Below are 24,427 nucleotides of genomic sequence, written 5' to 3'. Positions count from 1 at the left end.
AAAAAAAAAAAAAAAAAAAAAAAAAAAAAAAAAAAAAAAAAAAAGAAAGAAAGAAAGAAAAGAAAAGAAAAGAAAAACAAGAAAACAAAACAAAAATCTTTAAATACAACCATTAAGGAGGTATTTCTACCTCAGTTTCACCAGTAAATCAAAGGGGGTGACAAACCTGCGACTGGTCCCAGAAATAATGTATGTCACTAGGATTAAAGATCAAAGCCAGAAGTCACAGCCATTCACAGGCACGTGGTCTGTACTTGGCCAAAAGGCCAAGAAACAACACTGTGGTTTGATATCTGTGCTCCTACAAATTCGTATTTTGAGACTCTAGCCCCCAATGTGATGGCATTAGGAGGTTGACTGAGCATTTACAGAATGAGGGGGGAAGTCCTTATGAATGATGAATGAGTATTCTAAACTACAACCAAGAGAGGATGGGACACAGAGAAGACAATCTAAGAGTCAGCAAACCAGCCCTCCCTAGACATTACTTCTAATACTGCCTTGATCTAGGATTTCCTAGCTCTAAAACTGTGAGCAGTAGGTTTCTGTCACTTCTAAACTGTGGCAATTTCTCTTACAGCAGCCCCCAAAAGACTGGGGCCACACCAGACTATACTTACGGAAATAATGGACGGATCTCCACGCTGAATTTCTGCTTTCCCAGGTGACTGGAATCGTACAGGGAGGTAGCTTTTGTGAGGGTCACTGGTAAACACCATCTAGACAAGAACACATTGCATCTTTAAAGGCAACGGTATCCATGCCCACAGGTCACTGAAAACATGCCAAGTGACCATTCCTTTATCTGAACTTTTTATAACTACTTCATGACCTGGAATTCTATCTCATTCATGTAATCTAGGATGTGTATGCCTCTTGGTTTTTGGAAAAATCAGTTTTAAGCAAGTTAACCTTGTTCATGGAATCAATGGGGCTGAGGGGATGTGTCTAGCTCAGTGGTCCATCACATGCTTAGAATGCACTCCCACACACAATCAAGTCAATACAATTAACTCAGTAATATGTGCTAAGTATAAACTATTGTAAATATTTCATGGAAAATCAAGTATACATCTTTTTAAAAATATATTTACTTTTAATTTTAAGTATTTATTTATACTTGTCTCTCCCTGCCTATATATACATGTGTGTGCATGTATATATATGTTCAAATGGACAGGTGTTCATGGAGGCTTAGAGAAAGCATCAAATCCCCTAGAGGAGGAGTTATAGATTGTTGTGAACCAAGCTACCATCTATCAGTACTAGAAACCAAACTCCTATCTTTTGCAAGAACAGCAAGTGCTCTTAACAGCCAAGCCATCTCTCCAGTCCTGAAGCACATCTTTTTTTTTTTAAGTTAATTACATTTTTTAAAATATTTATTTTTTAAAATATTTTAAAATATTTATGAGTACACTGTAGCTGTCTTCAGACACACCAGAAGGGGGCATCAGATCCCACTATAGATGGTTGTGAGCCACCATGTGGTTGCTGGGAATTGAACTCAGGACCTCTGGAAGAGCAGTCAGTGCTCTTACCCACTGAGCCGTCTCTCCAGCCTTGGAGCACATCTTTTTAAGAGATCTTTGTCAGACCAATCATCCTGAAATGACCTAGGACCAAGGAAAGTCCCTACATAAGGAGGACTATACTCTTAACCAACTTCTAGTGCCCAGCACAGGGCCAGGTCTCAGTCTCTCTCAAAGAGCCAATCATTACACACAGGCTCCCATTTCCCTGTTCTAGCACCTGTAACAGTCAGAGTGGTCCTCCACTTCCCAGCAGCACTTCCTGTTCTTTCCTGCCTCCCTGCTTCCTCTGACGCTGTCCCTTCCACCTTCTCCTTTCCCTTTCACTCCTCCAATTCGCTCCTGGTCCTTAAGATAACCTCCCTGACCAACCTGACTCATTCACAATTCCCAGGCAGAGGACCAGCATATGGTCCGTATAAACCAACATCAACAGTTTCACCAAGCGACATTCGGAAGTTGGGTACTTCTTTTGAGTCTTAGTTTGGGGCAGAGTTCTGTGAATTTTTCTAATTACTTCTAATACACATGTGTTTGGCTCTGAGATACAAACACTTTTCTCAAATTTCCGAGTAAACACGATGCTCCCAAACACTTCAAATGCACTGCAGCTGCGCTGCCAGTCTGCACCGATGCTTCTGTCTTCCTGTTTTCTTTATGAGATGAGGGCTCTCTACTGTAGGCCAGGCTGGCCTCAACTTGAAATCCTCTTGCCTCCGCTTCAAGTATTTACAGATATGGGCACATATCACCACATCTGGCATCAATATTCTCAAAATGAATTCTCCTATGTGTCTATGAAATAGCAACTAAGACTAAAGGAAGCCACTGGGGGGGGAGGACAGGACACCAGTGATGATCAAGTCATTTTGAAAAGTTATCAAGTTTATTTAATAAGGAAGGACATTCTGAACACTGAGCTAGAGAATTCAGTGTCCCTCAATATTACCTAAAGGCAAAAATACTACATGGGTCTCTATAGCCCAGGCTGGCTTTGAAATTGACACACAGCAGTTTTTTAATGGCAATTTACTGTCACCGCCTCACATTCTCCTATTTGTTAATGATCTTTGCCCTCTGGAAGTCTGCCAACAAATGTCAAACCCTGTGTGCATGAAGAGTGCTTGGATGTGTGTGTATGCGTGTAGATAAGGGTCTTACCTGGCTCATATAAATTTTTATTTGCTATGTCATGCTTTGGCCAGAATGTAGGGCCTTGAATATGCTAAACATATACTCTTCCACAATACATACTCTACCACTGAGATCCCAGCTCTCTTTTTTGGTGTTGTGTGTGCTTGATGCGCACGGCATCAGCGTCCTCTAGGCTGTACCGGTTGCTGGGCTCAGGCTGGAGCACTAACTCAGTAGTGTTGCAGTAGAGCAAGAATTCCCAGTGACAGACAGGCTCCCAGGGGAAGCTAGCCCAGAAGCACAGCATCGGAACCATGTCTTCCTTCACCTATATTTGTTTCTATATTAAGTGTGTCAGGTCATTATTAGTTCTCAATTTCGTTTTCCCTTGGAACTGGTCTGACTTTCCTTGGGACCCCATCTGTGTGCAATTCTAGCAATTTGCTTCAACTGTCATTTTTCCCAAGCTAACTGGAATATATTCTAAGCAAGAGCATATCAAGAGAAGCATTTTTCCTTCTAACCAAAGTCAGTCTGCATTTTCAGTTACAGGAAAGTATAATAGCATAGGCTTCAAAATAATGACCTTATGCCTTAAAAGAAGGAAGCAAATTCTGACATTAGCTGGAATTTCACACTACTAATAAAACAAGGAATTATGGGGCATGGAGGCATATGCCTATAATCCCAGTACTCAAAAGAAAGAGGCAGAAAGATCAGGAGTTCAAGTCATCCTAAGCTGTATAGTAAGTTCAAGGCCTTCCTTCAATTAAAGAGACCATATATCTCCAAAAAGAGACCATATATCTCCAAAAAACATATTTATTCATACATACATGAATAAACAAAACGGTTTTATAATACTTGTAGACATATAAATAATTTTAATCAGTGCAATAACCTATAATCAACTCATCATCATGGTTAATTAATCAAGAAAAAAGATACTTTTGCTACAAACGGGGACAGTTCTGCTTCTTATGAGCAACACATTTTATAACAAACCCAAATTCAAGAGGAGTCAGCATGGATAGATGTTTCAAAGCCGAGTGCTCCTGCTACCAAGACAAGACCCTGACTTTCCCAAAGGCCTCCCTCCTCTTCCCTGCTTACCTGGTGGGTGCCACAGCCTTGACAGAGCCCCGTGAGCATGGCTGGCATGCGCTTGACCGCGGAGGGCTTCTTGTAATACTGCGGGTACGCTTTGGCCATGCAGTTACTGATATCTTTGGAGTCTGTTGCTGCCTGAATCTTGACTCTTTCACATCCCTGAGATGAACAGTAACTGTGGCCATCTCTGTGGCTGTGGGCTCTGAGATACAGAAACAATAACCTGTAAAATAGAAACCAAGCCAATTGATGTTAGTTCCTCTCAGAAGCGGAACATTTCTCAACTTGATTCATGGCCAAGGGGATATTTCTCCAATAAAGTAACTTTTCCTTAAAAGAAAAATAAATTGCAAAGCTAATAAAGTGTCTCGCTTTCCTCTTCATCCCCCTAGTGCAACAAGTCAACTTCATGACTGCCTTGGGGAGTATGCTGATGGTTTCATTCAGCTGTCCTGAAAGACATCAGGGTTGACTTCGTGTTTAAATTAGTTCAAGAGATCATCTGAGAGGATGGAATTTAGCTTGTCTCAAAAACTCCTTGAAAACTATATTTATATTGAGCTTAGACTATAGGGCATTAATATCAGCTGTTCCCTTTGTAGTTATTGCTCATAAAGCACTGTGGGAACAGGAATAATAAAACAGCAACTGTAGCTTATTTAACAAAGGCTAAGGCAGTCAAAGCCCTATGGTGCTTGTCAAAAGCACATGGGCTGTGGTTTATCCTTCTCAATCGGACCAAAACCAGGCTAAGGGAACAGTTTCACCAGTCCTCAATTATAGTCTCCCTACTAAGATGAACAGAAAACCCAAGTTCTAAAACATGCTGCTGTGTTATCTGAAAACCTAGTGTTTCCAAACCAAAGAAGTCTAGCAAGATTCAAAGGACTTGATAAAATGTGGCTGATTACCAGAAACCAAGAGGTCACATTCTAAGATGAGGTCAACTGACAAGGAAAAGTTACAACTGAAAGGTAAAAATACAATAGAAATGGACAGTACAGAATTCTCAAAGAAGAAACAAAACACACTTTTAATTCCAGCACTCAGGAGGCAGGACAGGTAGGTCTCTGTGAGTTCAAAGGTAGCTTTGTCTACACAGAGAAGGTTCCAGGCCAGCCAGAGTTCAAAATGAAACCCTGTTTTCCCCCAACCCCAAAAGGTAAGGCAACTGGTGATTGTCCCAACATCTAGTAATTTTAGCACAAATAGTTAAAGAATAACAGAGTTAAATTACTAAATAGGCAAGAGCCTTTTAATATATAATTTAAATTGTCAAAATGAATAGAATTAAAAAGAAACAGGGCTTCAGAAACTGGATTTGTTTTCAATACCCAAACCAGAAAATAATGTCCCATCTTTGCATATGTGTAATCACGAATTTGTGGCCACTGGAAGGCCCTTTCAAATTTGGCTGTCCTATTAATTTTTGTGAAAATTCCACGGAGAATGTGGAAATTCTGTCACCAACAAAATAAAGGTCCAGTTAAGACTATTTATATTTAATTAGAGATTGAAAATTGGAAACTCTTAAGATGACCACGCTGGGTGCTGGGGAAGAGGGTACCAGAGGGTGAATGAGAGGCTTCCCCAACAGAGGCTAACCAGATAATTAACAAATGGAGCCCAGCTTTCTTCCCCCAAGCGACCTTGCTCCCACCTCTTCCCACTCTGAACTTCTCCCACACATGCCATGCCGATGCTAGCTCATGCCTCCATGCATCTGTGGAGTTTCCTCTGCCTGAGACTCTGCACCCAGCTGTTTCTACCTTCCCCCAATTGCCCAAGAATTAGCGTGGCTGTCTTTCCAGGATGTCCCAGGTTACTCTAGGTAAACCTGTTAGTTACCCACTAAGGCACAGTTACTACACCACTGTCGGACTTACAGCATTTAAGCTTTTCACTCTCTAATACCTGGCTTCGGTGACTGTCAATTTACTGGAGAAATGAAACCCATCTTCTTTGGTGTCTTTATACCTAGATAGAGGACTGTTGGCCTAGGACAGAGTCAGAAGGAGCATGCTACTTGCTGGAGAGAAGAGGAGATCAAGCCTACCATAGCCCACATGCTGAGAGACTGTAACTGGACAAAAGCAGACAAAGCCACCAGGACCCCAGGAGAGCAGGATAAGAATTAAAAAGTGGAAAGACGCACGCAGCCTAGAGAAAGTTGGAAGCAAATATGCCATGGTTATACAGTGGTGTCTACAAACTTATGGACAGTTTGAGAAATAACCTTAGGTTAGAAGGGGAAATGGGCTTTCAATGAAATACAATCAATATCTTATATAAATAACTATCACAGAGTTGCTGTGGAAGAACAAATTATTCTTACTTTCAGTTGGGCCTAGAGATGGCTCTTGACAGTGATAATCTCTTCCCCTAAATTGCCTTAATAAGTAAACCGTAAATTTTCCCTTGAGTCCTACTACCAACTACAAACTGGTCATTTGAACTTTGTTCCTAACCCCTAATAGTGATGTGCAGAAATGTCCACACCAGCGGCCCGCTAAACACATCAGCGCCCCAGGGTTCTAAGCTATGCTAGAGAGCCAGCAATTTCACCCTAAAGAAGAAGGGCATTAGCTCTCATTCACTGCTTCCATGAATTACCCTGTGCCAGAGTCAAAATAGAATTTTCTCTCAGACGGCTTCTTCTGCAGCTCCTCCATCGACTGCGCAGGCTCATACTCCTCGAGTCTAGATAATGAGCCGTTCTGCCGCTGCAGAAAGCCAACTGTAACCTGAAAGCTCGTGTTGGCTGGGTAACAGAGGCCAACCCGGATCCAGTCATCCCTTTAAGAGACAGAAAAACATTCACACTTGAGCTGTTATCTTTTGAACACTGCAGCATACAAAACTTACACAATGGTTTCTCTCTGCCTTTTGAGTCCCAAGCCTAATACACTTCTTTAGTCCCCAAATATCTTTTATCAATGTGTATACAACAGAAATATGATCTAACAAAAATATGAACACCAAAACTTGGTTCCAAGAGAAGCTGAAATTTATTTGTGAATTAAAATTAGGTAACATATGCTCTAAACAGAGAAAGTTCAAGTTGGCTATGGGGACACTAACATGAAACCATCAACATCCTGAGTATTTGCCAGCTAGTAAAACCATTTGAGAGAATGTTTGAACGAACACACACACACACACACACACACACAGCACACACACACACACACACACACATACATGTACTCGTACATACACATGTGCACACAGATGTCTTTAAAACTGCAGTTAAGTGATTTTCCAATTGCACAAATAAGAAAAATGAAGGTATATGCCATTTATCCATACTACCAAACTACTACAATATTCTTCTCGAGTGTCCTTAGATATAGAATTATTTCTTTTTAAAAAAATTAAAATATTTTCTTTGTTTGAGTATTTTCCTTTGTGACATTTCTTTTATTGTGATAATAGAAATATACCCTAAGTCATTTTAAGCATTTTGGCTTGGACAGTGCAGTGCACTAACTATATACCCAAGGCTGTGCAGCCAGCCACTGGCCACACCACCACTGGCCACATCACAACTTTTCTCCATCATTTTAAAGAGCTTTAAAGTGGAGTGTGAATTTAGCAGTGGTTCATACATTTTACCAAATAGTCTCACTAAGGAATAAATAGGAATGCAGACAGAAAGCTTTCAAAGCAAAGGTTTCTTATGAAGTATTGTTAATAACAGCAGAAGGGGTTAGAAGACCTTAATGTTCGTGGTTGTTTAAACAGCCACAGGCTATCCAGAGCTCAGAAAAACCCGAGGGTGTGTGCCTTGCTTTAGTCGTGACTAAGGATTATCTCCATTTTCTTTTTGTTTGTCTGAATTTTCCTTATTTTGCTTAATAAATACAGCATTTAAATGTTTAAAGTGTTATTTGCAGAAGTAGCGCTATGACCTCTCTGTAATTACACTAAATTCAGAAAAATTATTCATCTCTTCCTCTTGCCTCTGCCCATCATATAATTTTTATGAACTTTCAGCTAATTAGGCTAGGAAAAGATGACTTTATTTCACGCTCGTGTTGATTTTTCAAACTCTGGACTCACCCTTTTTCCTTTTAAAAGCCTTTTTTTTCTTTTTTTTTTAATTCAGAATTGAATGAAACGTTTGCATTGTACTTTCTAGAACCTGTCCATCATTTCACTGGAATACCTCACCTCAAACCCTTGATTCAACTCAATATAACTTACAGGCCCAGGAACACTGACTACTCTTCTGCATTTCTCCCCAGACCCCTACTGTTCTTTCCTTATTGGCTTCCCTGATTCACTGAGAACATCAGGCTGGGCCTGCAGAAATCTTACCAGGAACACTATGTGAACAAGGGACTGAAGGAGGGGAGACTGAGCGAGGGACTGCTTTGAGGATCTGGGCAAAGATGTGGGTGGCCCACATTCAGCCATAACCTATGAAGGCAGGACTGGAAATATCCGAATGACTTAAGGAACCAGAAATGAGAGTTTGCCACAATGGGATGAAAAGGGAAGGGTCATCATAAGGAGTGAGTGCTGGGTGTTGGGGCTAGGTGACATCAGTTGAACACAGGCAAACAGCAAAGTTAGAGGGAAAAAAAACCAATGGTTCATCTGGACCACCCACCAATCTCACAGGAAGGGCATCCACCATCATGATAAGTGAGCTGTACCGAAAATCCCAGCCCTCTCTTTATTTCAACTGCTTAATAAGCAAATTCCAACAAGTCAAAGCTTCATGACCAAAAAAATAAAAAATAAATAAACAAGGCAATCAATTCTCAGGTATAGGTTTGAACGACTGCATGGAATCCCATGAGTTGGCTACCGCACAATTCCAGATTTTATCCTGAGTCTTCCACATAATCAGATCCAACTAACTAAAACTAAAACAAACACTATAACAGTTCTGAAAATATACACTTTTCCCTTGCCACCATTCTGTAACAACTATTTACAATGCTTTAACACAGAAAGTAATCAGATGATCAAAGAATGCCGAGGTGTTTAAATGTGAACTACATGCAAACATCATGGATGTGCATATCTATAGAGTTTAATATTCTCAAGGTGTCCTCACACCAGCTCCCCAGAGACATAGCAGGAAGACCACACACACACACACACACACACACACACACACACACACACACACACACACCCTCTAAAGTTTTCCCTTTTTCTGATGTTCCCCAAATCCTATTCACCAAATCTACCATCCTGAGCCGGAGAGGCCCTTTCTCAACTCTGGACTTTGAACAAGACTGATACATTAGAGGATAACAACTCCTCACTCTGTCCTGGCTCTACTCTCCTAAGAAATGCTATCTAATGTCCACTTGAGAGATGAGAAGGAAGAGGAGGAGGAAGAGGGGGAAGAGGAAGAGGAGGAAGAGAAAGAGAAGGAGGAGGAGGAAGAGGAGGGGGAAGGAAAGGGGAGACAGCCATCTATTTACTCACTGTTTTCGCCACCTCTCTAATGTGAACTCATTCACCTTTATATCAACTGACAAACAGTAAATGAATAAATTAGTAAAACATACAACCCTGGATTGAATGTGACATTATGAGGACAGACAACTGGTTAGTTCAGTATGGGAAGACATTCTTATGAAAAATCTCTCTGACATTCTAATACTCTAAGAGATTGAATTTTTCTTTTTCCTGAGAAAGTGACATTTATTCAAAGAGAAAAAGAAAAACAAAAGTTCATCCCTTGGCTCCCTTCCCTCCCCACTCCAGATGTTCTTTGGCTCCCCAGGACTGAACCCTGGCTAGGGACAGGCATCAGAACAGCCACTCAAATGACGTCCCCAACCCTGAGAGGTATCTCTTCAATGGAGGTGCAGTAGAGGGTCCCAATGTCTTCAAGAACCTTCCTGTGTTCTGTTGTCACCATGTTAGTAGTCACGCCCTTATGGTAAAAATGACCACCATGAACAATCCTGTGGATGTTGCTTGCCCTGTTAGCGAGATAGTCAGAACTGATAACTCCTGGTCAGTAGGTCAGTAGTAATTAATACTCTTGTTGAACTAGACTAGAACTCCCTCGTGGTCATATCTTGTGCCTTTTGGTCCATATCTCTATCCATGGCAGAACCCATGAACTCCCTCCCAGGCAAGCATCTTCTCAGTGAGCAATCCACCTTTCTTCTGGTACTGATAAAGATTACTGCCTGGGTGATAGTGTTTCATAGAAGTCACAGTGTGCCAAGCTTCCATTCCTCCTGTTTAACATTGATATATATTGGCAGATACCCTTCAGGTCAATTCTTCCTTCTTGACAAGAATCTGAACTTCTCAGTGACCTTGAGGACATCAGAAGGCATTGTAGTGGACAACAATACTGTAGAGCTTTTGGAATATATAATAGATGTAGTCCTTGACCCCACAGCTTAACATTTCATCAGCTTCATCCAGTACAAACAAACACCTTGGTGTACTTGGGGGTATCTCCAGTTAAGCTTGCACACCTGGCCAGGGGGACTCATGATGACATCGGGGAGCTTCAATTTGTAGTTTCTGCACCGAAGCATGCACATTGGTGCCCCCCACCAAATACACAAGACAAGAGGCACCCATGCAGTCTCCTAATGCTCTAACTACATTATGTCAGCTGAGCCAACTCATGAGTTAGGGCCAGAACTGAATGGCCCCTAGATCTAGGTCAATCTGCTGAAGAATGATATGGCAAATGTAGCTGTTTTCCCAGCCCCAGACTGGGCTTGAGAAATACACTTATACCCCCTTGACACAATGAAGAATGGCTTACCCTCTGGATGGCATAGGGTTTCTCAAAACAATAGGCATAAAACTCACATAGGAGGGATTCTGAGAGATTCATGTCATCAAAGCTGTCCACAGTCTCATTCCAGTTATTCCTGATCTCAAGGCTGTAGGCTCCATCCTACCAGGGCCATTCTCCCTGGACCAAGAATCCTGACTTGATCGTTAGTGAGACTGGAACTTTGGCTGGACCTCACAGACAAGTTAAGAATTGAGATCACTTAAGACTGAAGGTTTCTATGGGACTGTGTACTCAGCCTGTCTGATCAACTACCTTTAAGAGGACAATGTACAATCAACTTTACTTGGATTTTCTATCCAAGCTTCTACAAACTAAGCTAATACGTAGTTGTAATCTTAAATTATGTACTCTTCCATATCCTGACCCAGAGTATGTATTTAGTTAATGGTAATAAATGCTGAAAACAGCAAATAGGTTAAAAACAACCTTATAAAACAAATGTCCACCATAGATGCTAGAATCCACATGGATATAAGTTGATAAATGCTTGCAGTAGTCTGTCATTTGGGATAGCTGGGCTCAATGAGTCAGGAAAGCTTCATTCCTTGTGAAACTTGAAGATTTCTGTAAAGTATCCTTCATCCCCTCCCCATGTGATGCTTTCTATGCTCTTCAACATTAAGAGTGAAGCCCTTTGTTAAGGATGCAGACATAGATGCAGACACAGGGACAGACACGGAGGCAGATCCAGACTCACACAGTGGACAGATTACTGACGGTAGACAGGGAGAGAGGGGACAAGAGAACCCGCATCAGGGCTTGGTAAGCCTACTAGAAGGAAAGGTGCTCTGACTTCTCCTGAGTGTAACACCTACACAGTTTAGGGACTCAGATTACAAACGTACCTAAACAGGACAGACTGCTTCAAGGCAGGCATGGGAAATACCACGTATTCACGACCACCACTCCTTCCCCTTGCCCTAGCAGCCATTACCAACCAATCATGTTACCTTCTTCTGTCCAGTCTCTGCTTGGAGTCAAAATTCTTTCAGTTTTGTCAGCTATTAGGGCTCATACCATAATCCCAGCACTTGTGAAGCTGTGGCAGAAGGACTGTCACAACTCCAAGGCCACTGTGAACTACATAGCAAGGTTGTGTTGTTCCTCTTCCCCTTGGGTGTTGGGGGCGGGAAGGGGGGTAGCAAGGGGGATAGGCAGTGAAAGAAAAGAGAAAAGATAAAAAAAAAAAAAAAAAAAAAGCCAGCCTTTTAATTTAATTCAATTTTCCGCAAGCTTACTCAGAAAAACCACATAAAGCTGGGGCCAGCCTTTGGAAATGGCAGCACTCAGCAGATGGTACTAAAACCTATCTTTTGAGCAGATGACATGGCTTAAAGAGTAAGAACTCTTGCTGACATGCTTGCAGTCTTGGATCCAATCCCAACTACCTCAGAAGACAAAGAACAAAGCAAAGAAGACTGCACTGTGGGACAGCCTAGTACCCTGATGATGGAGAAAAGGGAACCAATTAAAAAGCCAAATCGATTTGCATAATCAATATGCCCAATTATACTTCCATCTACACAGCCTACACAGCTTCTCCACAAGAGTGAAGTGCATGAAATGGCTTGACGTTATGTTATTTTTTTCCTCTGCTGTGACTGCCTGTTCAACTGCTTGCAACGACAGAAAGAGAAACATTACTTGTTGAAGTTCACGAGGTACAAGAAAGTGGTACGTGGTGCTGGACCATTCCAGTGGATGGTGTAGCCCTTCTCCAGCATGACGACAGGCTGGTACTGTGGAGAGATGGCCCTCTGGTTGATACCCCGAAGCACCATTGGGTGGGATGGGTATTCATCCCGTGTGATGATCATGCTAAGATTCGGAGTGTTCCACGTCTGAACATACACCTTTAAGAAAAAGAAAAGAATTGAAAGGAAGTGAATAAAAGATTAAACTGCTCCAAGAATCTACCAGCATACATAAAAGGCCTCTCAATCTTGAAGAGAGAGATTCTGTGCTAGGTGCCAGACCAAATAAGCAGTGGCCAAGTGGTGTAAGCCACGCTTACGATGCAGCCTGCTTAAGCTAGACATGGCTAAAACCAGACCCTCACTCTGCTAGCCAACATCATCACTTCTACCACCACAGGCCAGCTTATTCATCAGAATAGAGAACTTCTGTGGCTTGTCAGAGAAACCCCTCCAGCTCAAGAGCTCACAAATCAGCAAACACAGGGGAAAACTGATACGTTCCAGGAGAATCTAAGACTTCCCTCTGATCCACAGGATGGAAAATTCATATCTGAGCGCCCTGGCTTTACTCCTGCATGACCTCCATTTGCCCAAGAAGTCATTTTTCACCTATTCAAAAATAACAGTTAAAAAAGCTCTCTACAGCATCTGGAAAAACATGTTAAACTTAGATAAACTGGAAAGGCCTGAATATTTTCCAGTAGCATTTGAAGCGTGGTCCAGGCCAAACTAACGCCTTCCACCACGGCACCCTCCACAGCACAGCCTCTGAACAATTTCCTAAAACAAATCAGTATCCAGCCACAATTCTCCAGGAGAGTAAAACCATCTGCAGAACACTGACATTTTACCAAAACTTCACTAGACTCCTCTACAACCCTGTTCACGTTGGAAACAAACACAAGGGCTCTGTCTTGACCTCCTCTTGCTTCCCCCTTCTGTCACAAGTGCACACTATATTCACTCCTAAATAAAAGCAAACAGCTATGCATCTGGGCTTTTGCCCAAACTTCAAATCTTCAGGAAAGAACCCCTGACCCATCATTCTCCCACTCCTAGAGTCTCCCAGGAAACATAAATGACTCAAGCCCTCCCTCAGCTACAAACAGAAATAAATTAGTACCCTGCTTCCTAAAAGGGGATGACTAGGTTCCTATCTCAAATAGCATTACCACACCAAAGAGTCAAAAGGTTGACGGAGTTATGAATGAGAACATATAGTATTTAGTTAAAAAACTAGAACTTATGAAAATTATGAGCTTATTATAACCATATACCACATACTTTATAGACATATAACATCTTCATTAGTGAACATTCACAATCTTCAGTCATAGTATGACACGCACACATACACATACATATATACACATACAATCACACATATATACAAACACATACAAACACACACACATACATATGCACACATACACACACATACACAGACACAGAGATAGCAAAAAAAAAATTAATAAAAACGGCAGCTACTAAAAAAGAGTTGAGCTTCCTTATTTTTGTTCTGGCTTTAATTTTACAGTATCTGAAGAGTCTAAGTACTGATGGGGACATTTAATGTGTACCAGGGGCAATTCTGAATAAGAACAAAATGAAAGACAGGGACCCCACTTTAAACCCCTTTATTTTCATTCTTGTTACGCTGTAGGTAACTCTCCATCCACTTCTTGACCCTTCAGCGACTTGTTCCTCTATGACTGCTCTTTTCCCCATCTGTTCAAAGGAATGAGAATTCCCACAACAAAGACACTAATAAAATAAACAGGAAATACTGTCCAGTCTTCATCCTTCTTCATCCTTTTTGTCTACAGAGAACAAGTTGAGACATTTTTTTCCTTAAGAGTAACATTCTTTTACAATCATTTCAAAGTCAGAAGAATAATGAAGAATTCGGTTGTAAGGAATGCCAGCTACAGAAGGCTGAGAGGATGAAAACCACATCAGACATGGCGTACTTGGAGAAGCACGGAGGCAGGAACCCACAAACACATACGCTTGGCTGCTAAGGCAAGGTCAGTGGCGAAACCACACAATAAAAGAGGCATCTGGTATCGGCTATTGCAAGCCAGTGTGGCTTAAGAGTGTTCCTTGTTCTTCCTCCAGTTTCCTTCTTGGTGCTCAGATCAGCCCCTTCCTTTATTTTTTGTTCCCCTCTGATTTTTCTTTTTGAGATACTGTCTTGCTATGTAGCTCAATTTAACCATGAAGTGGAACTCTATCTGCATTAGCCTCTTGAATGCTGAAATCGCAGCCATGCACCACCACGCTTAGCCTAGCAGTCTATTATTAAATTCCTCACTTTTACTGCCCTAAATATGGGGCTAAAGATTCTGCCTCCTTCACCAAATTTCTGGGTAATTGAAGCCTCAGCTCTGTAAGATCTTCCTCCATCCTCCCCCTGTTAAAACCAGCTTTGGGACTTACAGCCCTGCTTCTTCAAATGGCAGCAGGTTCCCCAGTGGCGGCCAGACCCCATGCTAAGTGTATTCCATGGAGTATCCTGTCCTGACACTGTCCTCATTATGCATTGCCACAGAATACCTTTTAATTTACCCAGCTCACACTTCAGCACATAACAGAATCCAGGCAGTCTGACTCCAGAGTCTATGCTCTTAACTATGCATACTTTACCAATGAGCCTCTCATCTGCTCAAATACATACTATCTTAATGATTTCAAAGTATTTCCCCATGTATCTGTGCTATCGCTTTCATATCTCCACAGACTCTCATAATATAATTAGGATTCCCCTGGATTCCTTCCTGTCTATTTGTTTCCAAACCTCAGTTCCTTCCTTGGAACCTCATTCTTTCTCAGTCACTCACTAATATTCTATCTCAAAGTCAGATGTCACAGAGATAAGGACCATGGAAGCAGAGAGAAAACTCCCTTAAGGAAACGCACTTGAAATGAAGTAAGAAAACCCTAAGGGTCAAGAAACATTAGGCCTGCCTATCTGTTCAGGTTCCTGCCTGCTGTCTCAGGCCACAGGAAGTGGAGGCAGAGCCAGGGAGATTGCTACAAATTCCAAGCCAGCCTGGGCTGCGTGGGGAGACAGTGACTCAAAAAAAGGGAATGTGGCTTCTCTTGTCTCAGTTGTATCTCAAAGTACCTTACCACCACTTCTGGCTTGCTTCTTTGATTTAACTGGTTTCAGGGAGATTTTAGTAAAACATTCTTTCTTTCTCTTCCATGGCCGCTTGCTTTCCTCCCCTCCTCTATAAATACTGTGCTTGGGACCCTCCTGTCCCCCAAGTCACCCTGCTGTCACCATCCTCCTCCCCGAGGCAGCACTGCTGGGAGCTGCAGACTTGGACCACCTGCCCCGCCTACCTGGGCGTAGGTCCCGCTACAGATCACCGCATTCCACTTAGTGACATTAACACAGTCTGGATGGCGAATCAGGTAGTTGTCCATCCTTCCCACATAGGCGTCCTTGTATCCTGTCACAGAGCCATCAATGTCGTGGAAGATGGAGTTCTTATCACCGTCCAGCTCACAATCCTCAAACCAGGGGCCAGGCTTTCCAAAGAAGACGTTCAGAGAGACCTGTCAACGGAGAAGACCAGAACCATCACAGAATGAGGCTCCTGCAGGCTCACACAGCACCTGCCACAGAGCCCCGGTGTAGTATTACAGCTTTCCTTCTGAGGCACGTAAGTCACACGTCACTGATGTCAACCATGGTAGTTGATCTGAGCTCTACAAAATGACACTCTTGAGCAAAAACATTTCTAAAGCTCGCCTGGGAAGCATTAAACTACAACTTCATTTTTATTCTTTTTTTTTTTCTTTTCCACTAAATGGTAAAGCTGGGGGAGGAGAAAAGCAGAACCAGCCATACTGTGTGGAAAACTATTATTAACTCCATATGCAGCCGGGCTTGGAAGCACACACCTTTTAATCCCAGCACTCGTCAGGCAGAGACAGGCAAATCTCTGAGTTCCAGGCCAGCCTGGTCTAGAAACCGAATTCCAGGGTGGCCAGGGCTTACATACAGAAAAACCCTGCCTCAAAAAAAATGAAATAAATAAATGAAATTTATGTGTAAGATTCTGTGCATTTCCCTGTATGCAAATCAAACCTGAACTAAATAAAAAAAATCATTCAAACTATACCAATAATCATTTTACTTCATGCTACATGATTTACTTAGTTTTATATATCATTCATACACCCAGCAAAAAAAAAAAATCAGTAGAGTACAAAACCGACACACAGTGTTGGTGTGGCTTAAGATGGCCAAGTTCTGCTGAACTCACTTGACTATGCTGGAAAACAAGTGCTGTCGAATCTCATCTGAACATAAAACATGCCTGGCTCAGTAACTTCCGTGTCAGGCATTTACTGCACAGCCCTTCCTAGGAGGCTGGGGAAATGTAGCTCAGTTAGTGGAACTCTGGCCAGAGTATGCAAGGCCCTTTTTTAAAATCCCTAGCACAGCAGCTAAAGATGAAATAAATCCTTCACTAAACATATAGCATCCAGTTGGGAAAGAAAAAAAAAAGGCTTTCTATTTAGAGCTTTTAGCTATTTCCTGTGAGGAGAAAACCACTAACATCTTTCAAGGCACACAAAAGCACTTGTAAATACTCTGCACTTCTCACCCAGGGATGCTGGTGCATCATCAGCACATCTAAATGATAAGCACCTCAAAGGGAAACAGCACTGCTTGGAGTTCAGTGGCTCCGGGTTCCCGGTCCCACCACTGCTTTATCTCTTGCTTTCACAAACTGTTCCCATGGCATCCCCACCATAGCGAGGACGGATGAAATCACTACAGATTCTCTTATGCTATGGGTTTTGAAAAACCCATCTCAAGCCCCACTTTAAACCAAGCCACTCTGAGTTTCGTGTGGATGTGGTGAGAGAACAGTAAGCTTTGTTCTAGTTTTGGCTGTGTGTGAGTCGGAGAGCTAGAGGTTCAGACTCTCTCATGCCATGGCTATCGGGGAACCAGCAAGATGGAGAAGGTCGGAGGTTCTAAGAATACTGTCCTGTGGATTGCGGGTAATGAAGACTGTCTTGTGGATTGTAGGTAACAGTGAAATGGCTAAGAAAAATATTCTGGGGGAAACTGCAACATAAACACAAAATACAAATTCGAAGACTTCTTTAGAGTCTTCTGTCCAAACCCGATTTCTACCACATTGCCTCCTCGTACCAACTTTATGTCCCTATAAGCCACAGAAAAATGTATCACTTGGCAGAAACCAAACCTCTTAGTGGAGACAGGTTTGCTGTCCAGCTTACTACTCAGTGTCCCAAAACTCATGAGCCATCTTTCCTGTGAATCCTGCCAATCTCCCCATAGCTCCACTCTAAGTCATTATCCTGTTGAAGACATCGTCTCATGTCAAACAACAGTCCGAGTCACAGACTTGTGCTCCCACCTGAACCCAGTGGGATCCAGTGTGAGAGTGGAGAAGGGCTGCTACCACTCTTTTCTTCCTGTCGTTCAGACTCAGGGCACAGCCTTTGTTGGCCCCTTGTCCTTGGGAATGTGTGACTGCCTTTCCTCGTCACAGTCCCTGTGGAGGAGCCAGGAGAACATACTTACCTGTGGACCAAACTTCACAAGGGAGACGTTATTCCTGGGTGTTGTCTGCCAGGAATTCTTCATGAGGAAGCCAATTGCACTGCTGTACCTGTCTGGAGTTGGCACATACTTTTTGAAAGTGCTCTTTGTGAGATGAATAGGCCCATCGTAAATCTGAAAGCCTCGGATTGGGAATGTCCTATAAAAAATACAAGATATGTTTAATAAATGCCAGCCTGTCCCTTCCATAACATCTATGTTCTTTGAATACTGCTAAGTCTCCAGTAAGCAGCAAATAAAATCTCAAGACACAGTGGTAAGGAAGACACAAAGCCCTAATGTCGTGAAAATAGAAGATCCTAGTAGAGACTTTACAAAATTGTAGATAATTAGTGCTCTAGAAACGATAAGCTACAGCAGACTGGGTGGGGAGAGACCTACTGATCTGAGCACAACACAGGTCTCTCTAGAGAACTGACTTGAATTTCCTTGAATCAACTCAGCAGTGACGCTTTGTTCAGAGTGGGGATGTAGCTCAGTGTTTGCTTCATGTGACCAAGGTCCTGGGTACCACAAAAAAAAAAAAAAAAAAAAAAAAAAAAAAAAAAAAAAAAAAGAAGAAGAGAAGCAAGGAGGTGTGAGGAGATGGGGGAGATGGGAGGAGGGGGTTTTATTTGGTAACTCATTGTAATTTTGTTCTAAAAGATAAATTCATGAGCAGAGAAGTCCTCCTNACACAGGTCTCTCTAGAGAACTGACTTGAATTTCCTTGAATCAACTCAGCAGTGACGCTTTGTTCAGAGTGGGGATGTAGCTCAGTGTTTGCTTCTAGTGACTAAGGTCCAAGGTAACACAAAATCAAAAAAAAAAAAAAAAAAAAAAAAAATGAAGTCAAAGAAGAAGAGAAGCAAGGAGAGAAGAGGAGATGGGGGAGATGGGAGGAGGGGGTTTTATTTGGTAACTCATTGTAATTTTGTTCTAAAAGATAAATTCATGAGCAGAGAAGTCCTCCTGTCCAGCCACAGAACAAAGGTTAAAAAGGCAAAATATAAAAACGTGAGGATGTGAAAGCCATAGCCTGGGGCCTGGACTGACAGACTATCGTTCTTCTTCCTTTCCTATCCTCATAATCACTAACCAAAATGAACGCATGAAAGAAATGTGTGACTTCGTTACAATAAAGCAACTTTATTTAAGCCATAATATATAATATTCCAAATTCCTTGGATTTCTTCACCTATTAAAGCTTTTAAAGTGTATACGAAGGGTAATTCGGAGGATTTCTACAGCAGCTAACCTGCACCTTGGCAGAGTTTGACAACAAAAATATTTAGACTAGCAAGAAAAATGAACTGTCTGATTAAAACTATACTTTATACATAGACTTGGGCACATAAATTAACAAGACTCTAACATAAACCAGACGAGACTATAAACACAGTCAAATAAAACCTGAGTTCATGAATTCAGGGGTGAGTTTTTGTTGTTTGTTTAATCTTCCTTAGCGAGGATACAAAAAAGCATTTTTGAAATAAAACTAGCTGTCAAAATTTTTAAAAAACAAAAACAAAAACCAAACCCAGAAATAAGCTGATTAGAGCCTCACTATGCCCCCTAAAGCTGACAGCCTGTGTTTCTGTAAATTGCACAGTTAAAGGGAAGTACAGCATAATCAGGAAGCAGGTAGAGCTGAAGCCAAACTCAGTGGGTTCAAATCCTACCTCCCCTACTTGACAAGCTCTCATTTATAAAGCAGGAGGATGCAGGACGGACCTGCCTGCATTTTGAGAGGGTCAAGTGAAGGTGAGCTACGTAGAACAGGCCTTGGCGAGCACTTGATAAATGTTAGTGATGGGAGATTCTTCAAGTATGGCTAGGGATACATTTAGGCACACAGAGCATGCTCCTCGAATGTACGCGGGTTTGGGTTCAGGCTTCAGCACCACAACATACAAAATAAGAAGACCTTTTTCTAGCAGTATTCATGATCCAACGGGAAAGCTACACAGGATGGTGTGCTCGCTACTTCCCGGTTCCAGCACAGGACACCAGGAAAACCCATGGGTCTGTCTGTCCCGCCTCATCCTGACGACACCCAGAGAGATCATTCCCATAATAAGCTGATCCTCCATGGATCACGGCGTCACCTTGGAACCGAGGTCTTGAGAATACCCGAGATGATTCTCTGCCTGCTTTTCCCACACATGTGATAAAGTCAGCTCCGAACCTCAGACCCGGGTGCTGGCTTTACTGACTGGCATCCAAATGCTACTTCAAGAACTCTGATTGTCAATATGGCAGTTCCTCAGCAAACTGAGAATAAATACACCTAAGACCCAAGTATACCACTCTTGGACATATACCCAAAGGACACTCCATCCCATCCCAAGGACACTTGCTCAGATATGTTCATAGATTTATTCATAAAAGTCAGAAAACTAGAAACAGCCTAGGTGTTCCACAACTGAGGAATGGATAAAGAAATTGTAGTACATCTACACAATGAAGTACTGCTCAGTGGTTTAAAAAAAAAAATGGCATCATGAAATTTGCAGGCAAATGGGCCCAGACCCAGAAAGACAAATATGGCATGTATTCACTTGTAAATCGACATTACCGGTTAAGACATACAGATAATCAAACTACAGTCCACAGATTCAGTGAGGTTCGGTAAAGAGGGGGACTTTAGAGGGACACATGGGTCTTCCTGAGAAGGGGAAAGAGACTAGATTTTTCGGGTGGCTGGGGGTGGGTAGGGACAGGAATGGGAAGTTGGGAGTTGTCAGGAGGGATGGAGGGAGAAAGTATAGGAAGAGAAAGCTGTTTAGTTAACTTGATACCTACTTCATGAGAGGGAATCCACACCCTACACTGCCTGGCTGACCAGGAACCAGAGACTAGACAGCTCAGGGACCCAGCGTGGAACTGAACCCAGCTATGGGAGGGGAGGGAAGGGTCAATGAAATGATTCCTAGTGATATTCTGCTATACTTATAGATCAATTCCTGGCCTGCTCATCAACAGTCTTCCGCTGGCGGCAGATAGAAATGGATGCATAGACCAGACATACAGAGTCTAAATTGGAGGTCTCCATCAGGTCCCTCCCCTGGGACTTCAGGGAACCCCCCCCCCCCCAGAAAAGCGGGAGGAAAGACTTCCTAACAATGGGAGCAGGTGTACCTCTAACTCTTTGGCCTGCTCTCTAGACTATTCTCCTCCTTTTGGGTTGCCTTGTCTGGCCTCCATAGGAGGCTTCCATATTGTCTTATTGCATCTTGTTATGTCTTGTCTGGCTGTCATCTCTTGGAGACCTGCTCCTTTCTAAAGAGGAAATGGAGATGGAGTGGATCTGGGGGAGAGAGGAGGGGAAGGGGAGCAAGGAGGAGTGGAAGAAGGGGAGCACGGAGGAGCAGAGCGAGGGGAAACTATGGTTGGGATGTATTGTACGGGAGAAGAATCTATTTTCAAAAAAAAGTTCACACACACACACAAGGATTCTGATTGTAATGAAGAACACCTGCCCATTCTGCCCCAACCCCTCACCATCTCAGACACATCTAATTACATGGCCTCAGCTGGGCTCTCTGGTGGCTTTGGCATCCACCAACTCTCATTTTCTAAGGCTCTTTTCAGAGGTAATTTCCCTTTTCCAGTGGCTATTTCTGAAAACCCAGAATCATGGATTGCAGGAAACTGACCTAATGTCATAGTTTATGGTTTGGCAACTTTCTATGTCTCAAGAAAGAAAAAACATTAAGAGGGGGGAAAAAAATCCACTTATATAATAAGGTCTTATGTAAGGGATAAGAAACAAGAACAACTCCTTCATAAAACTGGTAATAAAACCTATGACATGGGTAATTATTAATGCTCTAATATCCCACGAGGATAACAGACAATGATAATAACGATAACAGTGAGTGCTGGTACCCAGATGGGAAAGAGCCAAAGTGAGGTAATGTATCCAGGCTCCTTACAGAAAAGACTGTCTCTGCTGTTTAATTCCCCACTGCCCAAGTCCAGCTCACCTGTTCCTGGGTAGCGTCCGAGGCTTCTGGTCTATTCCCCCTGTGCCCATGTACTTGTTTTGGCCACCTTGAAAGCCGTAATTCCTACTCTCCCCGACAAAGAGGGACTCTGTCACCTCCTGACTGGACCCTTCATCGCTTGGGAAGCTCCCATCACTGGTGAAAAGAGAAGAGTGGTTACAGATATTATCCAGGAAGTTTAAACAGCCCCCCACCCCCAAAGAAGTCAAGCTGTAATTTTAAAAGCTAAACTTAAGCTAATATCTTTTTTCTGATATATATTATAAAACCCTCAGAAATTGCTTTTATGCTATGAAAATTCCTTTTATAAATCAGTGAGTAATTTGAAAATTATATACAAATGTGAGAGGTTTAATTTATTAGCAACAGCTGATTAGCCTCAAGCAACAATGGATTTGCCCAGAATATAGCAATTAAGTGACAAGCAATGTGACCAGTAGACTGATCATTGTCTGTAGAAAAATCGAGTTACATAAAAGTTTAGAGGTATAGGTCAGCCAGTGTGTACATGCAGCGTGGTCTCATTTGATCCCCAGCACTGTGGGAAAATACACAGAAAGCCCACAGAGACTCATTTATACATACATACACACACACACACACACACACACACACACACGACTTTAGTTCTCAAAGCTTATCTTTTTTTGTAAGCTAAATCTGAGAGCAGAGTTTAGAATTTTTAATCTTCACCCCATTTATCTTCTTTCATCCTTTATCTTTAAAGACCTTTAGCCCAAAGTTCAAGAGCTTTCTTCTAGGCAGAGTTAATGACTACCCTGCCCTTCTGTGGAATTTCAGCTAAATTCATCTACAATTTTGGCATAAATGCAATTAGTCTGTTTTTAAAAATGTGTGTGTTTTGGCCCTCTAGTGGTACCAAGAAGAGTGTGGATCTTTTTTTTTCTATTATTTTTTTATGCTAATAAATTATAAAACCTCTCTGGGCTAACTCCCCACCTCCATTCCAAAACACACAGGTAAAAATACTAAGGGTGGTTTTTAACTTAAAGCTTTAAAATAATCAAATTAAAACCGTTACAAACCTGGCAAAGGTCAGCCCCTTTCCATTATCTGCAAATCTGTAAGAGGAAAAAGGTGAGAATCTGTCTAAGTGATCAGGAAGCATGGGAGAGGCAAATCCCTCAGTGTGTGACCATGCAATCTCCGATTCCTGATGCTCCATTCTGCAACCACACAGCAGTCCAACCGCCCGTCACCAAAGTACCAGCTTCATGCTGAAAGTGCTGGGTTCAAATACTGACATTGCCAACTGTGACCTGTTTCTCAGGCCCTTCACCTCAGTTTTCTCATCCATAGATTGAAATAGTAATTTCATATATGATTCTTGAGAGAATTAAATTTGCTAAACAATTGCAGGTATTTGAATAGTATCTGGAACTTACCATATAAAAGTACTAGCTAAAATGTGTTTTTAATCTTTATTTTTTAGAAAGAATTATATCATACTCCTTGCTTCACAATTTTTCAGTCTGAGAGGTATGCCATCTTTACAGATTTAATACAACGTTAAATTTAGGGGTGAAAATGGCCAGAGAAAAATCAAAACTTTTTTTTGCTAGACTGCTGAACAGTAAAACTGAACTCAGAATGCAACAGGCCTCTCTCTTAAAATCATTCAAGTGGAAAAAAGACAAGCAAGGCGCTTCCCGCCTCCAGTACCATACAAGTCGGCAGGCGTACTAAGACGGAATTAGACAACTTTCACTTTGAGAGAAGTGGAAAGACAGGACAAACGTTAAAGGGTTTCCAGAAAGAACAGCAATAAAAATCAAAACCCTGAGGCAGTTTCAATATCTCTATTTAGCTCTCTGGCATAAACAGTGTTTGGTTAGAAAAGGCTAAATTTTGGCTTTCTGGTCGACCTACAGAAGGCCTCTCATGTCACTAGACAAGTTCATTTCCATCAAAAGCTCCAGAATGAGAGGGATCCAAACCTCGGCAGTAATGTTCATCCTCAGAGCCCATCTAGTCCGTTAATAATAATAAAGTAATCCCAGAGACTACAACTGTATCTTCAATCTACTCAGTTAAAAAAAAAAAATCCAACTGGTTGTGGTGACACTCACAGCTAACAGTACTTATAAGCATCTGTTCTAGGTCTTGTTACACATCAAGTTCAAGACCAACCTGGGATACCTCAGACCCTGTTTTCAAAAAAAATAAAAATAAAAAACTTGAAAATAGCCAGCAGTATCAGCAGATATTATCTCTGTAGATGACACTCACGCTGAATTCTGAACAATAATGTCTCCTCCTCGGACCCAGGCTCCATTGTCATTGTTTTTAAAAGCAATGAGCCTGTCGATGATGGCAGCAACACGTGACTTCTCAGGGTCTGCATCCTGATGGGGCCGAAACCTGTGGGGTACAAAAGTACTCTGTTAAGAACTGAAATAAGCAAAAGAAGTAGAAACTATCTATGTATAAACATGCTATGGTCAAGAGGAAAGATTCAAATTGGGCCAACATAAATAAATAAAAAAAATTAAGATATAATTTAATAGTTATAGTTCAAATACTCAAAACAACTA

At 41.9% G+C, this 24,427-nt stretch overlaps 1 protein-coding gene and 1 pseudogene across 3 annotated transcripts in view; both read right to left on the bottom strand.

Annotated features, from left to right (window-relative positions):
• Cemip2 (cell migration inducing hyaluronidase 2) overlaps positions 1–24,427 on the bottom strand; it is an 82,277-nt gene that overhangs the window by 10,847 nt on the left and 47,003 nt on the right. For all 3 annotated transcript variants that reach the window (XM_029535278.1, XM_021220364.2, XM_029535277.1), the window contains exons 13-21: positions 24,123–24,254; positions 22,919–22,954; positions 21,852–22,007; positions 17,845–18,022; positions 15,618–15,833; positions 12,217–12,425; positions 6,390–6,572; positions 3,780–3,999; positions 621–719 (exon numbers count right to left, since the gene is read on the bottom strand). In XM_029535278.1, the coding sequence (XP_029391138.1) occupies positions 621–719; positions 3,780–3,999; positions 6,390–6,572; positions 12,217–12,425; positions 15,618–15,833; positions 17,845–18,022; positions 21,852–22,007; positions 22,919–22,954; positions 24,123–24,254 (1,429 nt within the window). The remainder of the gene's footprint in view (positions 1–620; positions 720–3,779; positions 4,000–6,389; positions 6,573–12,216; positions 12,426–15,617; positions 15,834–17,844; positions 18,023–21,851; positions 22,008–22,918; positions 22,955–24,122; positions 24,255–24,427) is intronic.
• LOC110337454 lies at positions 9,565–10,706 on the bottom strand (annotated as a pseudogene).

Source organism: Mus pahari, chromosome 1, assembly GCF_900095145.1.
Source record: "Mus pahari chromosome 1, PAHARI_EIJ_v1.1, whole genome shotgun sequence".
NCBI lineage: Eukaryota > Metazoa > Chordata > Mammalia > Rodentia > Muridae > Mus > Mus pahari.
This window is presented reverse-complemented; position numbering and strand designations above follow the sequence as displayed.